General features: G+C 33.4%; 1 protein-coding gene across 2 annotated transcripts in view; it reads right to left on the bottom strand.

Moving 5' to 3' along the window:
• Positions 1-9,054, bottom strand: part of LOC104246334 (CHD3-type chromatin-remodeling factor PICKLE-like) — a 59,460-nt gene extending 50,406 nt beyond the window's left edge. The window contains exons 1-5 of one of the 2 annotated variants that reach the window (XM_009802142.2): positions 8,838-9,054; positions 8,080-8,229; positions 1,228-1,365; positions 964-1,118; positions 576-737 (exon numbers count right to left, since the gene is read on the bottom strand). In XM_009802142.2, coding sequence (XP_009800444.1) covers positions 576-737; positions 964-1,118; positions 1,228-1,365; positions 8,080-8,226 — 602 coding nt within the window. In that variant the 5' untranslated portion in view covers positions 8,227-8,229; positions 8,838-9,054. Of the gene's footprint in view, positions 1-575; positions 738-963; positions 1,119-1,227; positions 1,366-8,079; positions 8,230-8,524; positions 8,745-8,837 lie in introns of those variants that run through there. The other variant, XM_009802141.2, reaches the window with a different exon arrangement.
• Between the last annotated feature and the right edge of the window lie 3,809 nt (positions 9,055-12,863).

The raw sequence follows: 12,863 nt of genomic DNA on the forward strand, positions 1-12,863 counted from the left end.
TAAACAACTAAGCCGCAGTCCCAGACAAGTTGAGGTCGGCTATATGAATCCAATCTGACCATGCCCACTCCATATAAACTTATCTCAGGCTAATATTATTTAATAAAAATAATTAATAAGAAATAATTAAAAAAAATAAAACAAAAAGTATTAGAAGTTCATTTTATTTTCTACTAGCATATAAATCTCTCAAAGGCAAAACAACTCCTAGAAATGAACAATTTAGGAAAAGAATACAATTAGTAGGTACTTTCACAATCTATTACTATATTTCCCATGCCATAGTCGTGGCCCCCATGTGGGCACTAACATGTCTGTTCTTCATCAACACAATCAAATTTATTTCTTAATAGAGGTCCTTTAGTTTTAATCATTAAGAATCCGGAAACTGACAATATGGCAAGAGCCTAATTCTTGCAAACATGGGAAATAGCAAACTTTAAGAATTGAAACTTTTCAGAAGCAAAAGAAAAGCATTGAACAGAAAATTTTGAGGATTAGTTAACAGCTCAACTTTTTTTTTGGGGGATAAAGCAGCTCAATTGAATATCTACTAGTCAATTCTTTCAAAGAACCTGCGAGCGAGAATTCGATCAACTGTAGTCCACTCAGGACGGATTGCGACGTATTCCTCTTCAGAGTTAGTCATTGATGACATTTGGCGATGGAAGTTATTCACTTTAGTCTTCAAACGGGGATGCGCTTTGTAAGCTTTTAAAAAATCTTTCTCTGGCACCCTGCATGTAAAGCACAATATGACTTCAAATACATAAAAATGAAGCTGTAAAAAGGTCTAAAGGAGATAACGTAACATATTAAATTGATCATTTGCACAAACAAGTGTTATGGTGAAGCATAGAACACAGCTATAAGCACTACAAGATGGCCTTAGTTGCTGTACAACTGTCATAGATATAAAGAGAATCTAGAGCAAATAAAGTAGCAGTTTGGAAATAAAAATACCATGTGCAGTGAAGATAAGACAATCCTTTCCACTTAACAAGGTACTGTTTAACAAATGCTTGCTTCGACCCAAGCTTGGAAGCATCATTATCATCAGCAACAGTAGGGCGCGTTTCACAATCCAATATCTTGTCAATATCATTCAGGGGACTCACCTGCAGAAATGGCAACATCGAGAGTAAATTTAGGGGGGAGGGGAAGAGAACTAACAAGAGTATTAGAATTCCATGTGAAATATATAAATTTGATAGAATGGGTACATACACATACAGGGCACCACCAGCTGCTTGGCAGAGGAGCCTTTAGTGGTGGAACTAAACACTTGGGATGGTAAGCGTAGTTACATGTTTCGCAGTACAAAAGGTTACTATCTCCTCCACAAGCTTGACAAGACTCATCTTTCTATCAAAAGAGTAAATTTGCATCGTTATTTCTGGTGTAAGTAAAACGAATGAAGATAATTACCATGAAATACTACAAAAGAGAGCATGTTTCCAGAAGCTGTTGATGCGACCATATTAGAACTGTATTACTATGTACTGGCACGTGTTTATGATTTATGGAGCTATTGTGTCATTTATTCTCTAAATATGAGCAAACTCCATAAAGCAACCTAGATATGCTGTAATCGATCCAAGGACAAAAGAAAATACACATGATTCAACAGGAGGCGGCCAGTAGTCAGTAGTACTCCTCTTCATCAGCCTATTTGGGAACACTACCACACCACGAGAAACGAAAAACTTTCCTCTTTCTTTTTTAACTTATTGTTAGTAGCCATATCAAAAAAACAACAATAGAAGACATGGCTAAGAGAACTCCAATCGTGAAGGGAGGGGATCCAATCCATTATTGGGGTCAAATAAAGACAAAAAAGGATATGTCAATTACCTCGCATGAAAAAGCATTATCCGAGGGCATGTCTAATATTTCCACAAAAAAAAATTTAATTAAAAGGACCTTTCACTAATCCACTCTAAGAGGAAAAAGTGAATTAAGCATTTACCATTTATCATTTTACGGACTCCCGTGGAGAAGTTGTCCAGACTCAAAAGAACCCAATCCAATCGACCAATCCAATCGTTAATTAAGTCAGTTCAGTCGTATAATACATTGGTTAAGGCAAGTAAACATTTCATTATTTCTGATTATATTTGTTTCCTATGAAAGAATTATTTTGTAAACGCCACATAAATCTTTAAATGCAAAGTCAATGAGCTAGAGTAGAAAGGTGTCATCTCAAAGAGGAAAGAAAGTAAATTTTCAACTTAATCCAAGAGTTAAAAGCATATGAAGCAGGCAACACTCCTTAATTTAAGGCAGCAACTCATTTTGAATTAACTGTAATGCAGGAGAAAGTACAGAATTGAAAAGGAAAAAGACTATCAAATCTTTGAGCAAAATTAAAATTAAAATTGAAAATCAAAGTAAGGTACCTACTTGTTCAATATTTGGATAGGATATTTACGACTCAACTATTTTAGCCTATCAATGTTTTCTAGAACTGAAGAAACTAACATTCAAATCTGAGCAGTGCACCTACAGTAGTGGTAGGCGATAGCATCTTAACTAATCTAGCAGCTTTCAAATTGAATGTCCAGTACTTCCCGTATACCTTTTATCATGCTTTTCACATATCTCAACCGTAGACCTTTTACGTGATACTTTTAATAAAATAATTAAAGGTGCACAATCCAAAGTGAGGGTAAATTAAGGGTTAAACTGCCAGCATTCTCTTTTTCCTTTTTCCTAAAGTTTTGGGAATTGTCGCTCAATTTTTAACTAAGAGTAGATATACTGGACAACAGAAGGCAAAACTTTCAACTTTAGGAAGGTTTCTTAAATTTCTTTTAACAAAAAATTAAAATTAAGATGTTCAAGTCGTAACTTGAAATAATTATTTAAAATCCCCACTAAGCACAGCAAGTGATTACCCGAATCTATAGAAGGAAACACAGTAAAAAGGATCTTTGAATTAATTGCTTTCACTGTTTACATTGAATTAAGAGCTACCAGCGACACAAACAAATAAATGAAACAACTGTCGTAAAGCTCATTGATATGTCACCCAGTCTGATAGTTTCAGAATCTGACTATAGATTTTATAGGACAGACACATCATATAAGCTACAAATATATAAGTAGGACATCTGACATAAGGAGTAGAACCAATTCTGGCTGCAGCACAGGAGCTCAGGCACTTGCAAGAGGACAACATGTGACCACTAACAACCTCTACACATACTTAAAGTACATGTTAAGACACTTCATTTGACCTTGTAAAGAAATCTATAATAATTCAACCTACAGTCTTAACTATGTTGGCCACGCAACATGTCACACCATGGTCAGGCTCGAAAATTCATATAATAATAAGTATCATCAATCATCTTTGTGAAGAAACGTTTCCACCATCGGACATAATGGACCGGTGCTCCACTAGCACTCATGTGGCTTATTTGGAGAGAGAAACAAAAGAGCCTTTAAGGGGTAGAGATGAGTTTTTTTCCATTGAGGAGCAGCCTCCTATCCATTATTTTCTTTTGGTGCGCCCACGAAGTTCCTTGTTGTATAGAAGATTGGGTATCTCGTAGAAAACCATATTTCGTAGGTTCGTCGAAAACCATATTTTGTAGGTTCCCTACTTTTTTGGTATACTTCTTGTATACGGGTGCTTTTGTTTTGGCCCTGATTTTAATGAAAACTTCTTTGCTTGATCAAAAAAATTGGTATAGAAAGAAATTTAACCAAAAGTGAAGATAGGCTAGGAGATGAAACTTTGAAAGATAAACTAACAGTATCCAAAATAAATTCCTACATCCGTTATCATTTCTCAGTATCTTGAAATGCAAAAGTGATGTTTTTAACAATCTGATTCTTTATCTATACAACAACAACACACTCCCGCAGTGTGGGGTCTGGAAGGATAATGTGTACGCAGACCTTACCTCGCAGAGGTAGAAAAAATTTTTGTCTATAGTATATCCTAAATAGTGGTGTTATTCAGTTAATGAAACTTGTTACGTTTATCTTCAAACTTATAACACCGACCATAAAGAATAAATTGGAGGTTAAAACAGACACTATATTAAGTTGCTGGTTATCTCCTTTACTTCCATGTTACTTTCTTTCTCCAGCACCATCCAGTTTGTTATTTTTCCCGACTTATGTTTATGTTTCATTAGAGTTTATCCAAATCAAACTTACAGCAGAGTGTGCCCTGGTATCTAGCTATTTCTTATAAATCAGATATAGCTTTGATTAAGCAAAAAAAATTATTGATAAATCAAATACATGCATTTAAGTACACTGAGCTGGTGTTATCTTTACAAAACTGACATGGTACAAGTGTGCATTAAGCCTCCCAGAAACTAGCCAACTATCTGTGTGCCCTGGTATCTAGTTTTCAGAAATTCATTTAATTTATGACTGCTTTTTTTAAATCAAGATGGCTGTTTTTACTACAGAAATTAATGCTTGCAAATTAAATAGGATCAAAATAATACAGTGAATTGCTATACGCGATTAAAACTGTATCTAAGAATTGCCAAGTACAGAGATTAAATGAACCTGTAATAGCTGCATGTTCTGTACCCAATCATTCTCTAAGCTTCTTTGCTATTATAATTTACTTTCTAAAAAACAAAACATTTGAGTACAGGTTGCACGTAGCGTGAGTCACATGTAGAAATTTGTACATCTTACGCTTCCATTAGCACTAAACAAGAAGCCCATTTGCTTTTTGATCGTGTCTGGATCTAATCAAAACAGCTACCTTTAGTCTTATCGTGCAAGGCAGATATGTCTTTGACTAAATACTAACAAATTCTGTTGTTGCCTTTATTTACAGCTCTAAAGTATAGAATCTATGACCCGAAGTTTCTTTAGAAGACATTTCATGGTTCACAACAAAGAGCCAAGAGAAAAGCAATTTTATATAATTCAGAAGAGAAATAGTATAAACCAAAAACTTTTGAAGCGATAGTTTTGGACTGTGAGTTTTTTTAATAAGAAAGCTTTAGACTATGAGGTCAAACAAACTTTTCTTGAAGGCAGTAAAGATAAACAGTTTAATCACATTCCGAAATGATCATCCTAAGTTTGTGAAACCCCTTAATTGTTTTTTATAAGGATTGTAAACACACAGCTTTTTAGTTTCACATTCCTCAAGTTTTTTTTTTTTGATGAAGTAATTGATTTCATTGCTGGCATCAAGAAGACGCATAATAGTTACAAAAGAGTTATAGCAAAAAGGAATAATGCCAGCTCCAATACAGATGTTCAGGCCAATACTAAGGAGCTAACAAAATTTCACATTCCTCAAGTTTTCTACAACAGAACTGCTAAGAACACTTTCAATTTTACTATCTGGCCTATAAAGCTGGGTTCGGCAGAAATTACAAATAAATGAGAACATTATGTTACTATTATTCATTTGTGAAAGACATACTATCAGTATGATTATGCAATAGCACATATGAAGACAAGATGCTCAATCTAAATGAATTCATCGGAAACAGCCTCTCTACCTTCACAAGGTAGGGTAAGGTCTGCATACACATTACCCTCCCCAAACCCCACTTGTGGGATTACACTAGGTTTGTTTTTTTGTTGTTGACAACCCAACAAAGGATTGATTTATCCTAAAAACCACTACATGTGATTGAATTAAGTAACAAACTGAATGGCCAACAAATAGAGGGCTTCAGAGCTGATAATCAAACTATTGCAAATAACATATCATGATTTGGCTTGACACAACGTTAAACTGAAAGCTCCCATATGAATTATATGAAATATTGATGTAGTTGTTGTAAAAACTTTAATTTGATTGATAGAACAAAATCAATGTTCAATCATGATTAGTTACATAAATATACAAATTCATGAATACATAAATTCAAGGAATTAGTGAAAGAAAATTTCATTTAGGCTCCATTTGCTTGCACATAATGGATGCTGAATTTAACTTGTTCGTACCTCAGATGATTAAGTGCATTTGTTTGTTTAAGATTTAACAACTAAATTGGTTTGAATTGACCTGAATCATTCCAACCTTACAAAATCTTAATTTATTAAGAAGCTATTCAAAGATTTTTAAAAATGATTTTTCACCACCACTCTGTTCACAAACACCAACCCGCCACCACTAACCACCACTGTCAGCCACCAGTCAGTAACCACCACAATCAAACAGCCACCACCACCATCACAACAACCATCGCCGCCACAACCAACCACCATCATTGCCATTCACTACCATACCAACCACGTCCACCATCACCAGCCACTACCACCAACCACCAGCACCAACATCACCACTGCTAACCATCAATGTCACCACCCTTTCCACACAACAACCACCACCATCAGCGCCCTCCACCAAATACCACCAATCACCACCTTACAACCTAATAATTAGTGGATATGATGTTTAAATTATTTTATTTGATTTTATATTTATTAATTTTATAAGAAAGATAACTTATAAACATTCTCGAAATTGAGAAAACAAATAAACTTAATCACTCAGTATTCATATCTAAATGCAACATCTTAATATTTACATTCAGACAGTTTAATCATTAAAAAGCGGCCCCTTAGAATAGAGTTTTGAGGCAATCTAACAAAGGATGAGAGTTATACAAAATTAGTACAGACAAAATAACATTTAAAATATACTCCATGTGACACGCTTTTTTTATTAGTCCGTTTCAAAAAAATGACACATTTATATACTTGGAAATAATTTAACTTTAAACTTTCCATTTACCCTTAATGAGAAGCTTTTATACCATAAAAATTGAAAGCCCCACAAAAGCTTTTACCTTTTAAGCTTTTAAGACCACAAATTTTAAAAAATCTTCCTCTTTTTCTTAAACTACGTACCAAGTCCAACAGCATTGAAACTGAGGGAGTAATAAATTTCCTTTCATGGCCACACACTTAAATCGCGCTGTCACAGAAAGAAAAACATTAACTGTAGGTTTCGTTCTTCTAAAGTATGTTAGATATCATTTCTTGTATTCTTGTGACATTTCACAAGTTAGTTTTGCACTTTATAGTTGCACGATACAAGATATCTCCGTTGAAACAAAATTAAACATGAATCCATCACCAGATACAATCTTCCAAATTAGCAGACAGAGTAGAGACGAACCATTGACCTTGAAAGAATGCATGTTCTTTCATTTTTTACTATTATATTCAAATGGTCCAAATTTTTACTAGCTTGACCGACCGTGATAGTCCTCAAAATCAGTTCCTCTTCATGAAAGTCATCGGGTATATAATAAGAGACAGTGATCCTAACTCTTCATCTTGGAGAATGCTATGATGCTAGATAGGATGATTGGTTATTCCTACTGCAAGCATGTGATGCATTCTCCTCTACTGCATATCCTTCTACAAAAAATTAGAAGGCACCAGCAAAGACACGTACCTAATAGAAGATCAAGGTGCAACAGTTACACTTAGAAGGAATTCAGCAAATCTGAAAGGAACCAACCAGGCCCCTTTGGGGACATCCGATTAAAAAAAGGATGCAACCACAGTCCATAATCACAAGTCTTTTACAGAAACCATGAAACAGAGGAACAAGCATATCAATTACTAAAGTTTGTAACTGATCTTGACTCCGGTGTTGCCATTCTAACAATTTCAAGAAAACAGTATAAACATGTATTTATCTTCCGACTAGCACACACACCAAGTTGGATTAAGTTAGCTATGATTAAGTCAGCAGACATAGCAAAAGGTACAACTTTCCCCATGATGAACAAGCTAAAGCCCAAGTCGTGTCTAGTCTCTAAGTCATATCTTAAAGCTGAAAATAGATTTCTGAACATGATTCCCACACGTAGACGCACAAAAAATTAATAGTAATGTTAGCTGGAAGAGCTCTATGGGGAAAAAAAAGTAAAGGAAAGAGATGGTAAAAGAATTAGCAATAACGATCCAATATACAACAGAAACTTCTAAATGAAATTCACAGTTGTAGTCTTGTAGATGCAATGAAATTACTTGTACCGTCCAAAGAAAGAACCCTGCTTCGGAAAATGCCAAGTAAAGAAATGGTAAAAGCATTAAACAATCCCCAATCTACAAGGAATTTACCGCATCAGATCGAACAATTTTCTCATATTCCTGCTTCTTAGTCCCAGACTTTCCAGGCTTCTGATCAGCTTCTTCATCAGACTCATCTAAATTGTAAACAGGTCTGCGATCCGATCGCACACGAAGCCTCTCCACCAAGCTAGCCATTTTCTGCATTCACGCAGAGGATGAGGAGGCCGCCCAAAAAAATCTATACATTCAAACTTCTACCAATAAAAATAATAACAACAGCAACAAACGACAACAAAAGAATGAAAAAAGTTTCTATCATTAACAATAAAGTTTCTATCACACCCAAAACAAACCAAATGGCATGAAAATCAGTTGAATTAAGCAAAACATAGAAATGTTTACTTCTCTTCTAAAACTCGGGCTATATGAATCTCAGTTTTTGCTGAATCAAACAAAGGAGTGAGGAGGGAAAAAAAATACACAAAGATCAAACCTTAGACAGCATCCAATCAAAAGTCCTAAACTTAAAAAGAGGAGGAATGAACTGAGTTGAATTAAATTAAACACAAACACGTTTGGTCCTCCACAAGATTCAGGCGAACGGGAATCTTCGTTATTTCCAGTCCAAACAGGATATAAAAAGAGAGTAGTGGAAAGCACCAAAAAAAACTTTAAACGTTAACGCCGTGAAATCAAACACAAACTAAAATGTGAGTTAGAATTCTAAGGAAAAACGGATGAAATGGACTAGGGCTTGTAGTTTATACAGAACTCCTTTAGATTACAACAAAGAGGGAATGAAGTACCTGGTATCTGTTTGTATATATGCCAGAAAGAGAAAAGGACACGCCAGAGGAAAGCGACAAATGCCGTTGGGAGCACTGATTTGCTGAATTGAACGTAAGGAAGAAGAGGGAAGAACTGATGAATGCTAATTTCCACTTTCCCACCACAACAAGAGTGAGAGAAATTCAGTTCCTCTATTTTGGTACTTGGTTAATTTTGTATTATAATTCTCCTCCCTCTTTAGTTCTTAAAAATCTCGACCAACCCCTCTTCTTTGGGAAAATTATTTAAGGAGATTGGATATTTCTTTTCCTTTCCTAATTTGAGTTTGAGGTACTCTAAAAACTTTGTTTACCCTTTTGGCTTTTTGGGGTTTGTCAAAAAAAAATCATTACCAATGACGTTTTGCTCAAGACGAAAAAGTAAATTTCACAAAACGGTACTCTTATTTTGAAAGCATTTCTTTCTTTTTTTTTAAGTATGATATTGTGAAAGCTTAGATCATATTATTATAAATGTGAAATTTATTAGAAATTTAAACATGGCCAAGCTATATATGACAAGATAAAATCATATTAATATTGTTTAATAAGTTTACCCGATATACTATAATCTTAAAATAATTTAAAGTGATTTTCTTTGTATGATGGAGTCTCGCAACTATAATTATAAGATCATTATACATTACTTTTTATTAATTTATTCCTTGTCTATTGCTTAATGCATGACTAATTATTAGTAAAAGCATGAGATCCAAATAGGATAACTAAAAGAATTAGATTAATTTAGAGCTTATACTTATTGTGTAACTGAACTGGTACTAACTAATATGTCTCATTTCTAGATATTTGAGCTTTGAAATACGACATTTCATATATGCATGGTGGTTTGAGTTTTACCGTCTTTTGAAAGATATACTCGCATATTCAACTAAATAAAACGAGCTAAGCCTGGGACGCATTTCAAAACTATAAAATAAAAAGTTAAAAACACAAATTAGTAACTCTCTAAAATGTTAACATTTCAAAATGAGGCAGTTTCCACAACGTAAGTCATTATGAGATTTCTAAAAATGAAAATTCAATTCTTGTATTTAATTTTAAAGTCCTCCGATTGTAAGATTACTCTAGCAAGTAGTCACTAGAGTAGTTGGTATTGTTAATGTTTGCATAAGGCATTACGGACTTTTTTATTTATATAATCTAATACCATACTAATATTCGTTTTATTTTAATTTTACTATTTGATTTTATGCGAAATCTTAAGAATTATTGATTGAAAGTTGAATTTAAGATAATAGTTTGATTTGTCTAATATTGGTAAATATGAGAAGAAATTTTTTTATATATATAACACACCAAAGTAAATCGTTGAAAAGTATGAGAGCTAAAGTTTACTTTCATTGAAAGTTCGTCCTAAAAGAAAAAATAATAAACTTATCGTGATAATCCAGGGCATTAGTGATAATTACATGAGTTAGATATATTGATGGCGAAAGAAATAAATTTGAAATTAAAAGGGAAATAAAAACATGATCACGTGTTACACATCGTGAGCGTTTGGACATAAGAATTGTGAAATTCCGAAAGGGGATGAAAAAAAAATTAAGTGAAAATGGTTTTTGAAAATTAAAGTTGTGATTGACATGAATACAATTTGAAGCTTTTTTTGAATTTTGTGAGTGATTTGAAGTGAAAATTTTGAGAAACAAATTTTTGGAGTTTTTCAAATTTTCGAAAAATTCCGAAATCCATCTTCAAGTGAAATTTAAAATTTGTATTGCCAGATTCCGAAAAAAAGTGAAATTTTTGGAAAAAAGGTTTAAAAAAATATATATATGACCAAATGGGCTCATCATTTAACGAGCAGATTAGTATCTATAGTACTAATCGCATGACTGTTATCTGAAAGTAAATTTGATTAATATGCAACAGCTTTGAAATAACTACTACGTGATTCTTTGCCTCAAATGCTTGAGATCTAGTATTTATTGTTTGGTTGACCTGGGGACCTTGGTTCATTTCTTTGTTAAATCTAGCATGGTACTGTTATTTCTATTTTTCAATGGCCTAGAATACGGTATAAAATATAAAAAGAGGAGGATTAGAAGTAGCATTACGATTAGAAAATTAGCTTATTTTGGGACAAGTAACATTAGGGGCCGTTGGCTTGTCCATGAAAATTTCAAATTTCATTTGAAGTTGAATTTTAAAAAAAATCGGAAATTTAAAAACTTCAAAAAGCTGTTTTTCAAAAAATTACTTCAAATCACTCACAAAAATTTAAAAACAGCTCCAAATTGTATTCACGTCCAAACATAACTTTAATTTTCAAATATTATTTTCACTTTCAAAAAAATCACTTTTTCCGATATTTTACAATTCTTATGTCCAAACGCCCACTAAAAATCTTTTGTAAAATTTTAATAAATGGAACATCGTCGACTAGTTACGTCTTTTACTTTCTTTCTTTTTCCTTTTTTTTTTTGTTCTTCAATATTTTAATTATTTCTTGAAGTAGTCTTGTGGTCAATTCCCAATCAAACCAGTCCCTTAACAGCTTGTTTTATGGTTGTTACCTGTTGTATCGTATTGTTACTTTAAATACAATGTTTGTTTTGATTGTTACTTAAATTTTATTGTATCGTATAGTTAAATTCATCGTTACGTAACGATGAAAAGTACCATTTTATGAAAACTTAGTATGGTAGCATTGTTTCTTTGCTTTTTTCTCTCATCTTGCCCATCTTTATTATTAAATAACCATATTTTATCATTTATCCTTCTTTTTTATATAATAATTCTACCCTGCATCTTATTTTTTCTTTGTAATGTTGCAAGTTTATTCTTCATATTGTTGGTGTATGACATTAATGAAACGACGACAAACGATATAATCTATCCAAATATTGTATTCATCAAACAATATAATACAATATGATAACAATCCAAACAAGCTGTAACGATCAATTTGAAATGTTGGAACAGGTTGTTTGGATGGTTTGTTACCTATTTGCATTGTATTGTGTTAATTATTCCAAATATAAGTTTGATTTAGTTGTTATTTAAATTTAACTTTATCTTGTACATATAATTGTTGTCAGATTTCTCCTTCAGTTTGTTGTTATCCTTTTTTTTTTTTTTTTGTTAACTGGGTGTGTGTGTGTCTATATATATATATACTCACAAAATTACATCATTATAGGGGAGGGATGGGCTCCCTTGGGATTGTCATCAATGTCTATCATTGTGTTAATATTACAAACATTAGTTTTCCTTTCAAATACAGTTCCCAAGATGTTTGTTCACACTGGATCATTTGCAAACATCGGAGAAACTGCAAAAAATTGGGTCCTATCAAAAACTTCCTTCCTAGCTCCTTCCTTTGCGAGGTGGTCCGCCACTTTGTTCTGCTCCCCATATCTATGGCCTATTACTGGGTTCCCCAACTACTCCATCAGATACCTGCATTCAAAGATTATGAGATTATGAGTCAAATTACCATGTCTCAATATTTTCAGCACCATTTCAGAGTCAGTGTCTATCACAAGGGGTGATAAGCCTTGTTCGAGTGCTACTTTAAGGCCTATCCATAGGGCTTGAAATTATGCCCTTAGACTATCAGTGTTTGGGAGGTCCTTCATGAAGCCTAAAACCCAGTCATCCTTGTTGTTTCTGAATACCCCCCCCCCCTCTAATTGTTACAACCCATATCCACATGTGTTAGTTCATGCCATATATTAGTTAACATAAATCCAAGAAGGAATTATCTTTGAGATGATAAGAAGTCAATCCTATTGGTCTTAAGTGATACAAGAGTGTATAAGGGTGATTAACCAGTATTAGAAGTTAAACGAATCAAGGATGTTGTAACTCGTATTTTCAGGTAATCTAGCGGTGCTTAATACACTCAAGAGGTCATTTATTAAGGTATTTTAATCATATAATATCCGTATCATAAGTCTTGAAGTCAAACGAGTTATGAAACAAAAGTCGACAAAAGTTGTCGCAACTTAGGTTCATAATTTTACTTAAACATTAGGTCAA

This window comes from Nicotiana sylvestris, chromosome 8 (assembly GCF_000393655.2).
Source record: "Nicotiana sylvestris chromosome 8, ASM39365v2, whole genome shotgun sequence".
Classification (NCBI taxonomy): Eukaryota; Viridiplantae; Streptophyta; class Magnoliopsida; order Solanales; family Solanaceae; genus Nicotiana; species Nicotiana sylvestris.